This window comes from Drosophila subpulchrella, chromosome 2R, assembly GCF_014743375.2.
Source record: "Drosophila subpulchrella strain 33 F10 #4 breed RU33 chromosome 2R, RU_Dsub_v1.1 Primary Assembly, whole genome shotgun sequence".
NCBI lineage: Eukaryota > Metazoa > Arthropoda > Insecta > Diptera > Drosophilidae > Drosophila > Drosophila subpulchrella.
Window position 1 is genome coordinate 9,707,875 of NC_050611.1, and position 19,628 is coordinate 9,727,502.

The 19,628-nt window shown below is 37.8% G+C and overlaps 1 protein-coding gene across 19 annotated transcripts in view; it reads left to right on the forward strand.

The window, feature by feature from the left end:
- The window catches only part of LOC119549274 (longitudinals lacking protein, isoforms F/I/K/T), a 64,131-nt gene that overhangs the window by 19,850 nt on the left and 24,653 nt on the right, over positions 1-19,628 (forward strand). For 3 of the 19 annotated variants that reach the window (XM_037857189.1, XM_037857186.1, XM_037857188.1), the window contains exons 6-7: positions 15,876-16,232; positions 16,694-18,492. The exons of 10 other annotated variants lie outside the window; for them this stretch is intronic. In XM_037857189.1, the coding sequence (XP_037713117.1) occupies positions 15,876-16,232; positions 16,694-17,919 (1,583 nt within the window). In that variant the 3' untranslated portion in view covers positions 17,920-18,492. Of the gene's footprint in view, positions 1-98; positions 1,258-1,373; positions 2,171-3,090; positions 3,890-4,758; positions 5,799-9,953; positions 10,168-10,328; positions 14,433-15,002; positions 15,389-15,875; positions 16,233-16,693; positions 18,493-19,628 lie in introns of those variants that run through there. 6 more of the 19 variants (XM_037857206.1, XM_037857196.1, XM_037857195.1 and 3 more) reach the window with 6 other exon arrangements.

The window sequence follows — 19,628 nt, forward strand, 5'->3', positions numbered from 1 at the left end:
ATTGCTCGCTTTTTCTCCGATTCTCGGTTTCTCTGACTTGATGACTCTCTGTGTGTTTCGTTTCTCTATCTGCTCTTTGCTCAAACATTTAATTGCAGGTCTGCTCGAGTTGAGCTTGAATCAAATGTTTTACTATGACAGCGAAATGCCGCCGCCACCGATACCGCCGCCCGTCGCCGTTGAATCTCCGCCAGAATCGCCACCATCACCACTTGCAGTGGTCACACCGATGGTGCAGCTGCGTCGTGGAAAGCTGCGATCGCGGAGGAGGAAGGCGGCAAACAGTAGTAGTGGGAGCAACACCACCACCACCGCCACCACCAAGAAGAGCATTCCACCGCCGACGGTGCGGAGCAGTTCGGCGGCGTATCTGGCAAGAAATGCGGATATGCGGGACGATGGCAAGCTGCAGTGTCCGCAGTGTCCAAATGCATACACGAGGTTATCCGCGCTGAAGCGGCACCTGGAGTTCGAGTGCGGAATGCTGGAGAACTTCCGGTGCCAGGTTTGCGATGCGGGATTCAAGCGGAAGGACTCGCTGAATCGGCATTGCAAGGTCAAGAAGCACAATACCAAATATTTGTTTTAGACTGATTCGAAAAGAGCCATTAAAATACGTTACCCATAACGATGCCAATATTATATGTATTACCTATCTACCCTGGGAAACCCACTTTCTTCTATGTTGTTTCGAGTTGCATTTCGCGTGTGTCCCAAGATCAACCACCATATAAAGCCAAAATGATATCTATGTTATATTTTTGCTTGCCCGAAAAACAGATATACCTCTCAAACACTCACATTTCATTAAGCTCTCTATACATGCATCATATACATCCTGACCAAAACAACACAAACAAAGGGATATATCTTTCTCGTCTCGAGGCTTCCGTCTTCTCTGTCAATCCTCCTACTTGTCTATTTTTTTTTCTCCTACGATTAACCTTTAACCTAACGCCCGCTCCTCCCCTACTATTTTTTTTTGCCATGCTGCTGTGCTGCAATTTCTACCCTTTATATATGCCTGTTTGAAATTTGTTTTTGTTTAATGCAAACCAGAAATTAATTTATTAATTTACCACAAAACGAAAATATTAATGCTTTCGAAACTAATCTGGCATTTTGAAAAAAAAACTCCAAATAACAAATTGCTTGTTTTGCCTTGAAAAAATAAAACAACTAAAAAACAAATCAAACCAAACTTAACACTCAATAATGATAATGAAGTAATGAAAAAAAGCATGATATACCAAAAATTAACGTTTAACGTTTTGAGAACAGAATATAATTCGCAAAAGGAAAATTATAGAAAACTGAATTCGAAACTGAGAAAAATCTGAAAATACCAAACGAAAAACAAAAACAAATTTCAGGCCTGCAGCTGATGATAGACGACTCCTCATCCAGTCAGCAGAATCATCTGAACGGCGGGAGCAAGTTGGAACTGATGGATGGCAGCAGCGATGACTATCACCAGGGAACGGGAACGGGATCGGGATCATCCATGCATCACTTTCAGGCGCCACAATTTGATCACTTTCATGGTTTACTATCCGGCGGAAATGGTGTAGGAGGAGCAGGAGTTGGAGGAGGAGGTGGAGGTAGTCTGGAGGAGAGCTTTACTTGCCCGCAATGCTTTAGGACATATCGAAGACATGGCACCTTGCGGCGCCATTTGCGTCAGGAGTGCGGCAAGGGCAAGAGCATGGTGTGCTCCGTTTGTGGGCATCGCACGAAGCGAGCGGATCATCTGCGCCAGCATGTACGCAAGAAGCATCCGGAAATAGCCATGAGATCGATGTTCAAGCGCCAGCAGAGAGCAGCAGCTGCGGCAGCCTCATCCGTGGAGGGCACCGAGGAGGAGGAGCACAAGACGGAAACGGAAATAGTCGATTTGGTGGACATGCTGGACGAGGCATCGGTGGCCGCCGTCGATGAGGATGATCAGCAAGCCTATCTAGTCGAGGATGACGATGAGGATGAACTGCAGCAGCAGCAGCAGCAGCAGCCGTCAAATTTAATGGAGGAGAGCTCCACCAGTAGCTACTATCGCCATCAACTCAGACAGCAGGCCCTGCTGCAGCAGGCTCTTCAGCAGGTGGCCGCTGCGGCAGCGGTGGTGGCCAGCGGCTCCTCCTCCACCACATCCTCTTAAGGGGGAGGGATTGTAAGAGGGGGGTAGATAGCCATTTGAACTGAGGGGGGCGGGTCCTCCTTACTCTCTCCCTGCCCTCTCTACCTCCATTTCGAGAAAAAGACGCGCCCACAACGCTATCCTATAGCCTCCTCTGTCCACAGAGTAATCTCTACCTACCTACTAATCGAATTAACCAAAGAGCAGCGGTTGAACTTTGACCTTTTGGCTTGCAAACCATCCTTTATTTTTCCTGCATTTACATATATATATATATTTTATATAATTTTATTTGGTTGTCACACAACCGAATTAAATGAGTATTTCTTTTTCCAGCGCTAAATCAAAAAGTTGAGAACTAATCTAATAATATTAAAACGAAAGTATATATATTTTGTATAAATTGAAAAAAAAAAACAAAGGAGAAAGCTATAAACTAAAAATAAATGCCACGTTTTTTATAAACCAAACCACAACAAATGCGTTTTTCAATTGATGCATGAATCGAAGAAAAGAAACATTGAAACTGAGTTTCAAAATTAATTTAATTACTTGATTATATTTTTTGGTAAATAACATTTTCTCAAACATTTTGTTGGTGCCAAAGTTGATTATTTTTGTGTTTACCTTTAAGTTTAACTTAAGTTTTAACTGCGGCGAGAGATGTATATCCATGTAATGGCGGCGTCGGTTAACCTAATCCACATTATATATTGCATAATACAAGAATAATAGCTATAAGCCAAACCAAACACACTGTATAAAATGAAACCAAAACAAAAAGAGAAACAGCGAAGACACAACACGAACATGAAACCCCACACACAACACACACCACCCGCCATTAAACTATTTCTCCACTCTACTTTCTTTGACTCTTTCTCTGTACTCTCTGTAAGAAATCGTTAAACAGTCTCAGCAAATCTTAGACAAAAACCCAATCACAATTCTTACAGATTTAAGGACGCTTTACTGTAATTATGCCACGGCAGTTATAGCAGCGGCCAGTGCGGCCAGCAAGAAGCCGGCGGAGCATCAGACCACAACCGCAGCCACAACAACAGCAGCAAACCATCAGAACCATTTGCTGCCACATCACAGCAACAACAATAGCAATAGTAGTGGCCATGCTGCTGAGATTTGTGAGCCGGAAGTAACGATACGCAGAATGTACAAATGTGGAAACTCTGGCCAGGCGGAGGCCATTGTTAACCACTTGCAAACGACGACGACAACGACCGGCGGCCAACAGCAGCTCCATTGTAACGCCAGCAACTGCAGTGGTTGTCACATGTCCGCGGCAGCAGCCTCCTTTCAGTTGGCCAATTTGCTGAACAGCAGCATACGTCCATCATCGACCAATAAACCGCAACGCAATCACATTTCTGCCACTGGCAACACGAGCAGCAGCAGCAGCAGTAACAACATCAACAACAGCAGCTCATCCTTGGCGGCCAAAAAGACCAGTGTACAGTTCCATTGCGAGTTCTGCAACTTTAGCTGCTCGTGGCGCTACGATCTGAAACTCCATCTGCGGCAAAAGCACGGCATTCATCAGCTGAAGAAAGTCTAGATATTAAATGGAATGTGATTCCAAGTTCTCGAGATCAAAACTGGCTGTTATACATCTACATAATAGAACATCCCTTTATATAGTTAAGAAACGTTGTTCAATCTCGCTCTATAAATTGTTCTGTGTCTGTCTGCTAAGTCAATAATTGAAGTTAAATATATGTGTACGAATATTTATTGAAATGAAAGTTGATTTTTTTATCGCCTATGATATATATGTTTTGAATAATGTATTTTTAGAGTCAGTGATGCCAGAAATCCTTTGGAGACACCAACCTCAAAGCCTCTGAAAAAACTACTGTGTCCAACACAAAACCTGAAAAGAAAATATATAAAACGGAAACGTTTGACGAAAATCCAATTGTATAATTTTAAACAAAATTTTTATTTAACTTATAATTACAATTTTTGTTTACAACTTCTAACAATTACTTAATAGGTATTTTGATATTTGTTATTCAATAGTTTCTTAACTTATTTTTTGTATTTCTGTTAGAGAAACGTATTTAAAATGTATTTACTTAAATTATTGTTTTCCTCGATAATTGTTTAGCGTAGCCTCTTCAGTAGTTTTTGTTGAAAATGAATTTGTATCATTATGTAAACTTGACTTAGACATTGGAATTGTATAATTTGTATTAGTTTTCCTTCAACTTCTCAAAACGAAACAAAATGAAAATTGACGATTAAGTTTAGTTTTAAGTTAAGTTCCATAAACAACATTGAAAGCAAAGATTTGAGTATTGTTTATGCGCCCAATTACCATTAAGCCTAATTCTGGACCTTGTGTTTATGATTTTTCACACATGTTTCTTTTTATTTTCTTTTCATTTTCATTTCATACAAACCCCACAAAAACATCAAAATCAAAAACCAATCAAACCAAATCAAATCAAATCAAATCGAATCGAATCGACTCTAATCTTCCCAAATCACCAATAACAATCAACCCACCAAAAACCACATAAATCTCCATACAACACACCATAATTACATCACACCACACCACTAACCACCGATTATCGGGATTCGATTTGGTTCGAACCCACCAGACCTGAAGTACGACTACAAGCACAGCGTTTTCGGCAGCGACGATGCGGATCCGGATCAGTACAAGGAGCGATTCCACTGCGCCGTCTGCAACAAGAGTTACCTGCGCAAGCGCCACCTGCAGCGGCACATGCGCGACGAGTGCATTGGCATTCCGCCGCGTTTCAATTGCGAGTTTTGCAGCTCTCGATTCCGTCGCAAGTACCACATGGTGCGCCATTTGGTCTCCAAGCACGGCATTCCGCCGGCAATTGCCCAGATGACAACGGGCAGTGGATCGCGGACCTCGATTGGCGGCTCGCTGGACCTCAAGTCTGGCGGAGGTCTGGCTGGTCTGCAGCAGATGGGAGGTGGCGGCGGCGGCGGAGGCTCCAGCGCTGATTGTGGGGCTAGTGTGGGAAGCGCTGGATCCCACAATGGCTGCGAGAGTCCCATACCGGAGAACCTGTCGCTGCGCAAGGAGAACTACGAGAACGAGAATCTGCCGGGCTCGCGATGCACATCACCACTGCCACCGCACATTATGCCGATACCCACGTATGGGTTGACAGGTGCCATCACAGCGATTTCTGCAGCAGCAGCCGTGGTCGAGGAGCAGGCAGCAGCGGCTGCCGCAGCTGCAGCAGCAGCAGCCGCCGCCGTTGCAGAGGCCCAGGCCAAGAACAACAACGAATCGGGAGGAGGACGACCCTTGGACGCTGACGAGGAGGAGGCACTGGCCGCACAAGCCGAGGCTGCTGCAGCTCTCGGCATCAAGCCGGAACCGGTGACGCCCAGCAAGGTGCAGCACCTGATGAACGAGGAGTGGAACATGAAGCTGGGCCTACAGATTATATCAAATTCATTGCTCAAGGAGCGATTGATGAACACGATGCCATTTGCTTATAACAATAACTAAGCAGCTCTCTCGACTCTAGTTATAGATATACATATATGTATCTTATTTATTGAAACTCGAAGAATCTCTCATTTTATTTTGTCAAGAGCGTAAGCTCTACGTATTTGCTTAACTGTATTCATACGTTTTCCTTCCTTACGCCCCCAAACCCTCATTTTACTATATGTATTTGCCCTGTACGAGAATCTCAAACGTAGACATTCCATTTTGAAAGATAATTTTAATTATGTATTTTTGTGAGTCGCTCCTAGACAAAATGTGTCTTAAAATTTGTCAATATTACAATGTTGAATCAACCCACAAAACTTTCCTAAATCCAACGATAACTATCACGAACCGTCACGAATTTGTAATCTTATAAGCATGACAGGGATGGGATTACTTTACCCTAAAGAGTGTCCAGGACCCTAAACTATTTGTTAGTCATTTAAGATGAAACCAAAAAGAAAAAAAAAGTCAAGAGAGAATATCAAATCTTTTACTACAAGTTGAGTAATTTCAATTTGATTTAATCCAAAAAATACAAAATACTCAACTAGCCACCTAACTCGCCTCTCGCAAACAGAGGAAGTCATGGAGGTAGATTTCTAATTGTAATGCACTTATTCCAAATGATATGCCACCAAATTGTACGACTTAGTTAAGTTATTATACTATACATTTCTAGCATGTATACCTAATATTAAAACCTAATTTATCCAAAGTCCAAACGAAACAAAAATGAGAAAATTATATTTTTTAATGAATAAATTACGAAAAAACACCAAATACAAGAAATATACTATATTTATGATGTATTCACTTGCAGCAATCGAAAGTTTTATTATTTATAGCCTTTACTCATTCCCCACCCACCCATTATTTATCATCGCCATCGATCCTTGCATCTTTTGTTCATATCCCCATGATTCATCATCCATCATTGTTTTCGTTTTCGTGTTTGTTTTTTGTTCTCCATTTTTTCACTCGTTCAGTTTTGCCATATTTTTTTTTTTTGCGGAAATTGTGCGAATTTTTCACTAACCTATTTTTATTACTAAATTTCTTTTAGATGTCTCTACAAACAAAACTGTTGTACTACCCCACTACTCCATCCACCACTACTACTCCAATATCTACTACCTACTATCACATACTACTATCTATGAGGCCGACCGTATCTTGTCCTGGAAAACTCGACTGTCTGCCGCAGCGCAACGATCCGCAAAAAAGTCTGTCACTTACAGTATTATATACCATACTTATTTCTTTATATATATATATTCTATGATATATATCTTTGTTCTGTGTAAACTCTCGCCTCGAATTGTTTTTGTCTGGGTTTCAACTTGATCTACACGTACATACAGAGTGCGATATAGTGTGTGTTTCGGGATTGCATTAAAGTAAAATATGATACTTGGATTTAAGATCAAAGAACCAAAGTTGTATTTCTTTTGAGCCTTGCCTTTAAGATCCGTTGCGCACTATATCGCCCTATAAGCATGATCTCAACATAATTCGTGTCTATTTTTCACTTTCTTGCTTGGGTTCTCTCATGTGTCTGCTTTTTGTGTCCCAAATGCGTGTGCGCTTTGTGGCGAGTGTATGAGCGCGTGTGTCCTTTCAGCTTTTTGTGTGCCTTTCCAATTCCTAGTCTTAATCTTTTTCTCTATTTGATAATATATTTGTGTGTGTCTCTTTCTATGAAATATTTGCAAAACCAAAATAAATTACTTAACACTTGATGTTTTTTCTTACACAGACGTTTTTTCTAGTATTTAAGGCGGTTCCACTTGGGTTTATTACAAATATACATATAATATGGGCTGAATTTTTCTTATACTAAGAGATCTCGATGTTTTATATATATATATTTTTTTTATTTTCCCGTCAATAGTTTAAATATATTTTCGTTTTTGGAATGCTTGACATGTTTTTAAGTCGTTTAATATTTATGAATTTTATTTTAATATTTACTATATGATTTTTTCTTGATTTTTTGTAGCTTAGCAAACTTGACTTGCTCAAATAACAAAAGAAATTGAAATGTGTAAAGCAGAAACTAAGATATACAGTCAGTCATACACGATCAGGAAACGAATCATTGTAAACCAACTATCAGCTATCAACTATCAACTATCAACCAATTCAACTCGATCACTTTCACCCACTCACTTACCCATCCGTCTTCGTGTGCCCCTTTCTCCGTACCGCACCCACATCTACATTGCAGATTTCGTACTAACCTGGTATCAGCACGCCTGCGATCAGTGCGGCAAATCCTACAAGACCCGCAAGAGTTTAAGCCGCCATCGACGGTTCGAGTGCCGCTTCACCACCGAAAGACCCATCTTCCAGTGCCCCAGCTGCAATTATGCGGCCAAGAGGAGCGATAACCTGACCAAGCACATCAAGACCCATTTTGCCAAAATGAAAAAGGACTTCCTGCCGCTGGCCTTTCAGATGCAGGCCTCCACGGGAATAGCCACCAAATGGGAGGCCACCGCATAGGGAGGGTCCCTAAAAACGATATTATATTATCATTCATCTTAAATCCAGTCCAAGAAGTTTAGTTTTTATATACATATGTATTCAGTTCTTAATCAAAAAAAAGAAACGCCAACAACCAGTAAGGACAGACTGCAATGATCTACTGAGCCAGCGCGCAGGAGCTATCTATCGAAAAGCCAAAGAAAAACAAATTCCGGCTTTCACTTTGTATTATGTATGGTAAACGCGATTTGCATAAATTTGGTTAATTTTCATGTAAATGGTATACAAACGCGACCAGAGCAAAACAACCAACCAACCAACCTGCCTGCCTGCTTAAAATTCCAATCATTGCAGTCGACCGTCTCTCGGTTCTCATTTAAAATTCGTATTTTAGACTTAAGTTAAACGCAACAAAAACAAAATTTTCGCAATCATAACTTATGCTTCAGCTAGTCTGACTTTTTCCTAAGTTAATTTAAGTTTCTATATTGGTAGCATTTAGTTTATAGTCCAGTAAGCCAAAAAGTCCAAAGAGAAAATGTGAACGAAACTAAGTCAGGGAGGGTGGAGAAGAGGGGGTTAAACTACTGAGAGTAGTTCTTCGGGGTCGTGAACCCACAAAACTTTGCATTCCTAAGAAAAACCAAAACAAAACCAAAATACCAAAAGACAAAAAAGTGAAACATTTTTCGATATAGTCTAGTCTCTAGTTTGTAGTTAAGAGAAGGCCATGCCAAAACAGCGAAATTCCAAAAAAGAAACCAACTAACACTAAAACTTTTGTGGATTAAGTTCGTAAAATCTAAGTTCCTTTTGCTAGCTAGGATTATGACTAACTGATAGACAAGGATCTCAAATGAATACAAATGAAATGCAACCAACAGTACAAGTACAACAAAAACACTTAACTAAAACTAAACAGCCGCAAATACATAGTTCAAATATAAAACAAGCATATATATTTACAGAGCAGCCAAAGAAGTAAAAAGTAAATCTAAATCTAAATCCCAAGTCTTAAGCCAGTTACTAAATATATTTTGTGAAACGAATTTTGTGAACACACGAGTATAACAAGCGAAAATGATATTTAGCTAGCCATCTAAGTCAAAACGTATATATTTATAACCCATAAATCAACTATTTTTATATGTCAGAGCCATAACTAAGTATTTTTTATATGCATATATATGAATATTTTTGTAACTCGAATAAAATTGTATTGATCAAGAAACCGTTTGTATAACTAGTAGTGGGTCGAACTCAACCATTGTCTTTCTGCCGTGTCCAGTTTACTAAACATGTTTCATTGCAGACCCATATCAAGCATCACCATCACCATCAAATGCATCATCTTCAGTCAAGCTCAGTCATCATCCCACAGAAAAAAAAAAAATAATAAAATTTTAAAAAAGCAAACCCAGCCAATCTGCAACTACTGCTGCTAGCTCTGCTCACGCTTCACCATGCCACGCCCACACAAAATACAAAAAATATCTAAAATCAAGCAAAAAAAACACCCCGCAACACACACTAACTGTAAATATCACCAATTTATTACTATTACTATTTTTAATTTATAATACTCAAAGCAAAAAAAAAAAAAAATTAACTTTACAAAATTCTTTCTAAAAAATTGTTTACAAACTTTCAAAAATGTGTTTTTTTTTTGTATACTGAAATCTTGTTACTTTTTCAAAACGAAATATATGCTCTAGATGTGTAAGATGTTGGTTAAACCGAATGGAACAACCCGAGACTCATGATATGTATACCTCTTTCTCTTTCTACTCCTTTTCTATACGAAAACAACCCATAAATTTGTAGCTCCAAGCAGCTATGCCTCCAACTCGAGCCAAACTCCGCCGCCCACTGGGGGCACATCGGCCAGTTCGGCGCAATCCCTGATCCGCGACTACTGGTACGAGCTTAAGTTCTCCGATCTGTTCAAGTTCATCAATCCGGATGGACGTTACCAGTGCCCGAGATTCAATTGCCTGAAGAGCTACAAGGACGCCAGCTCGCTGCAACGACATATCAGGTGAGTTTTTGTATATCCATATATACACACAGTAGTTATAACTCGATCTCGCTGGTCGGTCTGTCTGATGATGATGATGATATTGTGTGATACTGATACCTGTCTATTATCTCCCTCTCTCTACATATATATATCTCAATCCCCGATGTTGTATCCCGCAGATATGAATGTGGTGGACAGAAAAAATTTCGCTGTCTGATGTGCGGCAAAGCATTTTCACAAAGCTCCCACCTAAAACGACACCTTGAGAGCGGTGTCTGTGTCAAATATTACTTATGAGATAATGTTTTCTTTAAAATCAAATAGAATAAGCGTTATCCCAATAGGCAGAAGATCAACTGATCAACTGATCTGATCAAAGTGAACAACATGAACATGATTATATACACGTATGTTACACAACACAGCAAACACAACAAACAAACAAACAAACAAAACAAGAAGAACAAATGATATATAGAACAATTAGATAAAACCAAGAACAATTACAAATAACAAACAACAAAACGAATTTATTGGATGCCACATCATTTATAAAGAAAATGGATAAAAAAAGAAAGGGAAAACCAACCAATCTATATATATGTAGTATATATGATGAGAATTATTGTTGAAACTGAGCATTAATGAAACAAACGGAATACTTAGTTAAAGTGCAAGTGAAAAACGAAATATTTAACAAGCTAGAACAACAATATATACACATACATATATATTAAATGCAGTCAGTGAACATTTTATAGGATTTTAGTAAAATGTAAAACCAGATTAACAAAAAAAAAACCTAAGAAAACCAACAAAAAAATAAGAAACTAAACTAAGGAATAGAACAGAGAGGCAAAACAAACAAACAAACAAACAAGTGTTAAAGAAACAAAACATAAAAAGTAAATATAAAAACAAAACAGAAAACATACACGCAAGGAAGCTAAGAGCAAAACAATTTTAGTCAAACTAACCAAAACTACGTAATTTTAGTTAAAATATATAAATAATATAGAAACTAAACCAAGCAAAACTTAGTGAAATTAACAAATGAGAGAAATGCATATATAACAACCGACAGAAACAGAAAGAAAAAAACCGAAATGCATATAACAAAACGTACTGTGTTTATTTGTTGCCAAATATATATCTATTATATATATATTTCTAATATATAATATAATTAATACGATTCTTGTTATGCCACACAACCACGAAATTAACTAAACCTGAAATGCGAGAGTGGATGACATCAAAAACAATAAGAACAGAGCAAGAAAATCATCAAAAAATGAGGAACTATATGGTTATTGTTTAAGTTGTTATTATGCCAGGTACACACAGACACACCAACACACACACACAATCTGCCTATGTACAGTGAAGCCTCTGGACTGTCCAGTTGGAGGCCTCACTGTACGTATCCAGTAGATAGTACACTTGAAGTCTCATAGAGTCATCGCGAATGTTTAGCAGAGGCAGATGGATAAAAAAAAGAAGGGATTGCAGGAAGATTTGTTACATGGTTCCAAGAACAAAAATAGTAAAAAGAGTTTATATACATATATACAAAACATATACATATGAGGAAACAACCACATCTACATAAAAATATACACATATAGAACTATATATATAATGCTATATTAGCAAAAATGTTGTCTGTTGAACCAAAAGGATATTAAGGAAAAGGAAATTGTTAAGAAAAAGAAAGTCAGTTAAGATGATATGATGTTGGTTAAAATATACTCACATCGCCAAATATAATTGTATATGTATGAGTGTGTGTGTGCGTGTGTGTCCGGGTGTGTGTGTGTAGCCTTGTGCGTGTGAGTGTGCCAATCGGTTAAAAAGATTTTGTACCAGAACAAAAAAAAAATGTAAAAACAAGAAATAGAACATTTTGTGCCATTAGAAATTCTCCACCAAAACTGAAAATAAAAAATTCAATGCTTTAGAGAAGACGAAGCCATAGATGAGATCGAACAATATACTCACGTATAGATATATATATATATATATGATGTAAACCAATATGATTTGTTGTTGCATTCGAAGACGATAAACGATTCTGTTGACAAGTGTAATTTATAGTACATTTTCGTTGTTAGTTCAAAGATTGATTTTAGTGAAATTTTTGACGGCAAAAGTGACAACTAAATGCTATGAGAGTGCCATTATCAAACAAATTTTTAATATATACATATATATATATTAAATGATAAATTATTGAAATTATACGAGAAAATATATATAGTTATATAACCTAAGCAGGAGGCAACTAAACATAATTTCTAGTTAGGAACGCAGTTAGAAGGAAGTTGGAGCGCAGGATGATATATATTGTTTGTTGCTTGTTGATTGTTAATCTTTTGGTTGCAGATAATAAACCTACGCATATATGCAAAATACATACATGTATATGACAGTACAATAAACAAATATTATATAAAAATACAGAATACAGAAAACCAACAGCAATAGAATACTGTATGAACTCGAATGATCTAGACAATTATACACAGTATAAAGGAAGATAAAAACGAATGAAAATCAATTATAGTGAAGTACTAACTGCGCTTTAAGACCGTATTGACACTAATCCAAATCTCCGAAAACGACTGAATTGGCGTATAAAATTCAGCTAGTGATATATGAAAAATAAAATTCGTTACCTTAGGCAACTATCGTTTTTGACCCAATTTGCAGCCTTTTCAGTCGACGGGAATTTGATTTTAGTGTCAATCATCGGTATTAGCACATGTTCACCTCCTCTCCCCCCCGTAACTAACCAAATACCAAAGGCAAATTTTTGATTGATTTACTTCAATTTGGTTACAAAATTCTGCCACAAGTGCAATGCTTCAAAAGTTTGTTGACAATTTGTCTTGTGCGGCTATTTGCCAAAGTCAATTTTTGAAATGAATAGTCTAAAGATAAACCCCCCCTCCAAAAAAAAACCAATTCACTACCAAGCGAACAAGACAAATTGTGGGACTCTTTGAAGAAATAGGGAAAATATTACTTTCAAATTAGTTGAAATTTATTTGAGAATTATTCGCTATACCCGTATGATTTATGTTTTTTGTTAAACTAATTTACTAAGAACCTTGTTGCGCGTAGCTAAATTATTATTATTATTTTTTGCTGTTAAAGTTTAGAGATAAAGGGAAAAAGAAACATGGAATGTTTCGAAATAACTTTTTTGTTAAATCGTTTTTCTTTAAATTAGTTGTAACACTGTTTTAATATTATTACACATACAAATATATATATATCGTTTCACATTAATTTAACCAAGAGAACTCTTTATGTTTTAACTTTTGTTATATTGTTAATTAATATTTATCGACTAAGAGCAGAAAATTGTTGCGAAAAAAAGATGAAAAAAAAAGAATAGAGTTAACTATGTAAGTTACAACATAATGAACAAAATATACTCCAAAGAAACCAACCAAAAATATATATATATACACACATATATACAAGGACATATACATATACCAATATATATATATTTTAGACGAAAACTGAACAAAGCAAAAAAACAGCAACCAGACAAGAAAAAGTTTTAGTAAAAGTGTATTTGGAACAAAGAAATTGCCATAACAGTCTAAAAGGATTAACGGATATATATATTATATATATATACATTATATATATAATCAAACCAAAAACAATAATTACCAGAACAACAAGAACAACCAAGAACAACAAGCCGTAAGGAAAGTTTAATTGTAACGAAAGTTGTTTATTTTTTGTAGCGTAATATTTAACAACAATGAAACCGAGTAAATTGATAAATGATATATACATATATTTATTGTTAACGAAACCACGGAAAAGGCGAAATTATGAAACAAATTTATACAAGAATAATAAATGAAAAATAAACAGAGTAAAAGCAAGAAAAACTTTCATTGACGAAGAAGCTGATATTGTTAGTACCTTAAAAAAAAGAAATAAAATAAAAACCAATTAATAATTATTAATAATTGTAATAACAAGCGGTAGGATTAAACAATGAACAAACAAAAAAAAACAAAAACAAGATTTGATGTAACCAAAAAAACCAAGCTAAGACCATTTGGGATTATGTTTTAATTTTTCGAGAAACCATTTAACCCCAAAAATTGTTATTTTTGCGAAAACTGAACAAATGGCATTATATATGGAATCGTTTATATACACATTGTTTGAAGAAAGTGGTAACAGAAAAAAAAAACAAACAAACAACAAGAATAATAAAGATTGATATTGAAATGTTGAAACCCCAAAAACAAAACCAAGGCCATTAATTATTATTTTCGGGGCATTTTGTTGGGGGTCGCCAGGTTGTGTTTGTCTGAATTAATCAGTTTCCCTACTTACAGATCAACATAGACGAAGGGTCAAGAGTCAGGTCAATGGTTTGTCATATAACAATCATAAACCATTGCTACCGTTACGCCATAGTAGACGGTACTACCTGCAACTGTGGGCCAAATTCTTGCCTCAAAAAAAAAACAAGTTTCTACCATATTTTTTTTTAAGTTTAAACAAATTTGTATAACAGTGTTTTTGGAATGGTAAGATTTTTTCAAATTGTTTTTTGACTTTTTTGGTTTAGTTTTAGATTGTAACCCTTAGAGCTACCGATGTAACTTTCTGCTACAAAACTATCTATCGCTGTGCAATTGAACTGGTAGTTGGTTATACAAAAACATGCATACATATATCATACATATAGCATACCCCACATCAGACCCCATTTTTATTTTTTTGTTATGATTTCGATACCATGATAGAAATACATTTTGTTAATTACAAATTCTCTAACCTATTTCGTTTCTTTCTCGCAACTCTTTTAGAAAATGCCTGGACGATATCCGTGAAATCGGTCACCTCGCTAAACAATGTCTCCCCGTCGAACAACTCGCACATTTGTCCACGCTGTGAGAAGGCCTACACGTACAAGAAGAACCTGTCGAGGCACCTGCGCTACGAGTGTGGTCACCTGCCCACGGAGAAGTGTCGCCATTGCTCCTATGTGGCGCGTTACAAGCATAGTCTCAATATGCACCTAAAGACCCAGCATCCGGAGCACTTTAGTGATACATCAACGGGTTCTTTGGGCTCCAGCGAGGGTCCCCGGGATAGACGGGGAGTTTCCAGAGTTTTGGGCCGTTCCCTAGCCCGTGGTCTCTTTGATTCGTCGTCTCAGGGGGGCAAAGTTCCTTGATTAACTTAATTTCTTAGTTCTTAATCCGATCTCGGTCAGGTGAGTTTATCCATCGAGGGGGAATGAATAAAGAGAACCGCCTTCTAATGTTAATAAAAAATACCTTTTTGTAACCAAAATTGAAACGTGTCATTATTGAATTCTTCTATAGTCCTTAAGTTAGTTAAGCTTTTTTATTAGGGGCACGGTTTTTATTCCTTTTTTTGGCTGTGGTATATTTTGTTTGTCCTTGGTTCTCATTTAATTGTGCTGTACAGCAAACACAACCCACCAACACACACTTTATTTTTAAGAATATATTTTAAGAACTAAAAACGGAAACCGAAAAAATATTGTTTGCTTGTTTTTACCGAGTTAAGATGCAACTGAAATAATAATAAAACAATAAAAAGAGTTCAAAAGGATTACTATTAGTGACAGGAGCTGAGCTTAACTACTTCCACTAAGCGGTAAATTTGTAAAACACCAACTTTTACTAACCTCCAATCATTCGCCTCTGCAGCATCCAAGCAGGACAAGGGCGAGCAGACCGAGGGAACCCAGGATGAGTTCGAGCTGGACGATTGTTTGCTGGAGAGCAATGACATAGTGATCACCCAGAACAAGGATGGATTCGTGCTGCATGTGAAGAAGTTGGGCAACATAACGGCCGCCAAGCTGGAGGAGAATCAGCAGGCGGCAGCGGCACAACAACAACAACAGCAGGTCCAAGCGGCGGTCACCGTCACCGGTCCAGCTGGCCAGCCCACGCCGACAATCACGGAACTCTTGAACGCCGCCGCCGCCTCTCATTCGGACTCCAAGCCCACGCTCACCACTCTGACCAGCACGCCCATCAAGTTGCCTTCCTCGGAATGCGGTAAGTCCAAAACTTGACTAGCTTTTAACCATAAATGTAATGAATGAGAAAGGCTAGTGAGATGTCAAATGAAATAACCAGAGTATCTAAGAGATACTTATATAATTTATACTTATATTTATTTCTTAGATATTTTCTTTCAAGTTATAACTTATTTTATTATATGACTAATAACTTGAAAAGAAATATATTTAGTCCTTGCCCTAAACAATTAAATGATCAAAAACTAGTTTATATTTAAATCCTTAGGAAAAAAAGAAATCTTTCATAAAAACTTAGAAAATATAACTTTTTTGCCTTAAAAACATTTCTTAAAACAGAAAAATAAGTAGAACAATATATAATAAAGAGTTTAGAGTTTTCGCTTCTATAAAAATTTAGTGAGCGGAGGTCTTACATAAATATTTTATTAAACTTGCATTTTGCTAATAAATCTCTTTTATATTCTCCCCCAATTGCAGAGCTTATCAACATTAAGAAAATTATACCGGCAACCACAACAATTGCCACCCATCATGCGCACACAAGCTCAACCATCATACATCCGCATCATATCATTCAGCATGTGTCCCAGGAGCCGCATCACCAGGAGCACCATCAGCAGCACCAGACGATTCACATCGAGGAGGTGCCGCAGACATCGCAACAGCACCATCAGCAACAGCAACAGCAGCATCACCATCAGCTTCAGACGGCCCAACCGACCCACACCCAAGTACAAAGCATAATCACCACCCATCCGGGTCAGACTATCAACCTGGTGGGTCTGCGTAATGTGCAGCTGGCCGACTCGAAGCCCATTGCCTCGCGGATACGGTATTCGCGTGGCAAGATCATTGGCCCCACGGTGCAGAATCTGCAGATCGTGGAGACGCACGAGGCCATCCAGCATCAGCATCACGAGCTGTCCGATGGCACCAAGTATGAGATTAGCGAGATCGATCTAAACAACCCGAATGCATCGGCTGCGATCATTAGTGATCTAGTGAAATACGCCGAGATCGATGATATAGAGCTGCCGGACGGCACCAAGATCGGCATTGGCTTTGCGCCCTCGGAGATCACCGAGCACATGCAGACCTCGGGCGGAGAAACGCACATAACCACCATCGAGCACGAGCCGCAGGAGCTGCAGACAGTGCATCAGCACGAGCAGACACAGCAGACGCATCACATCCACACGGGCCAGCTGCAGACGCACCACATCCAGACGGTGGTGCAGTCCAGCAGTAGCCAGCAGCAGCACGATCAGCAGCAGCATCATCATCACCAGAGCACCATTGAGCTGCATGAACAGGACGACGATGGTGTGGAGACGATCTTGCCCGAGGAGTTGGGCATGCACGATTCGAGCAAGAGCTACACCATTCTCACCACGCGGCCCATGAAGGAGGAGTCGGAGCACGATCCGACGGGCATGACCTATGAACTGTCGCTGAGCGACTCTTCTTTGGGTCCTTGTGATGATCCCGAATCGCGGTACGTGTGCCGCCATTGCGGCAAGAAATATCGCTGGAAGTCAACGCTGCGCCGCCACGAGAATGTCGAGTGCGGCGGCAAGGAGCCGTGTCATCCGTGCCCGTACTGCAGCTACAAGGCCAAGCAGCGGGGCAACCTGGGAGTCCATGTGCGCAAACATCATCCGGAGAAGCCGCAGCTGGAGAGCAAACGAGGCCGCAAGATCTAAGCGAATGTTGTAAACAAATGCACCGGTGGTGTGAGTACACAACAATTGTTGAGTGTAAACAATTAACCATTTTCGAGGTTTAGACCAGTTTCATTATTATTATTAAAATCTATTCTGTATCATTTTTTATAAACGTGTACACTCTATTTAATCTTAAAGTTCTTATTTGTTGATTATTTTTATTAAGTTTATAAGTCGATTTCCCACGGTTCTCAAAATCAACCTATACATTTCGAAAAAAAAAAGCAGAAACTCCGTACTGTGTGCACTCAATTTAATTTCACTAGGCTTTAACATTTATGTCTTCACATTTAGTATAATTGGTTATGTATATCGTTTGATTTATCGTAATTTTCAAAATTACAAAAAAAAAAACAAAGCCCCAAAAAACAGTCGACAAAATTGAAACAAGAACTTTAATCAATGTGCAAGTATTTTCATGGAAATAACACAAAGAATATAGCAGCAACTATATTAATGAAAAATAGATTAACATTAAGTATAATTAACAACTTTATTCTGTATGTTTGTGTGCGTGCTCTCAAAAAAATAAAACAAAACAAAAAAAACTGAGTTATTTAGGACAATCTTACATAACTGATGAAACACCCTGGAAATTAATTTTACTGCAATTCAACGTTTTCGGAGAAAAGTGCACAGAAATTTCATTTTTTAAAATCAGTAAATAGTTAATATAACCTACTTAAGAAAAGAAAAAACTAACCGACAAAGGATAAATTGGAGAGAAATGTAAAGTTATCTAAATTGGAGGCTTACAAAATTCACTTTGTAGAAATTTGTTTTCAATACTTTATATATAAAATATATGGAAAAAATCATAAAAATATGTGAAAGATAGGAAGTTATACTACTGTATATTACAAACCCTAAACACTTTACTCGAACTTAGTAAAATTGAATGTACATCTGAATATCTGAGTAAAACTTTGAAACATATTTTCGCAGATAAAGTTAAATACAAAATACAAACAAATTCTAAACATATGTATTAGAACAATATATATATAAATATAAATACGTCTTTTTGCAGTTTTTGTGTGTAAATCAATTAATTGATTGAAATTAAACATTTATTATGAATACTTATCTATAGAAATTATATTTTGAAAAATAGTTTGTAAAAACAGAAGGTCAAAATAAAATTATATAAAAACGACAAAACCAAATTCGAAGCTTTGATGTTTGTGTTAGGAACAATAAATTTTTGCAAAGAGCCCATACTAACATATTTCTCTTTCCAGGTGACCGATGAGACTTCAACCAGATATTGGCACTCAGAGTTAGCTAGCCAGCACTTCTAATCTAATCTAATCTAATATTTTCCGAGCATACCTAATATATTTCTCTTTTCTTTTAGATTGACCCTGGGACCGGAACTTGGATTGGGAGCCCTGAGTCCTGCCAACCATCCGAATTGAGCTAAACTTAAGTAAAAACAAGCCAAAACAATTGTAAAGGGAACAATTACCATAATATTCCTATACTCTATTATGTCTAAGAGCCCGAAATTTAAACGTTCGTTTCTGTATGCCACTAAAAAGTAACCAGACCCGAATCGAACCTGAACCTGAACCACCACCTGAATCCATATTCCCAGCCGTGTTTATCGATGTGTTCAAGCAAAATCAATGAAAAAAAACAGCAACTGCCAAAAAACCCACCCCAAGCAGCACTCTCCAGCCTACAGT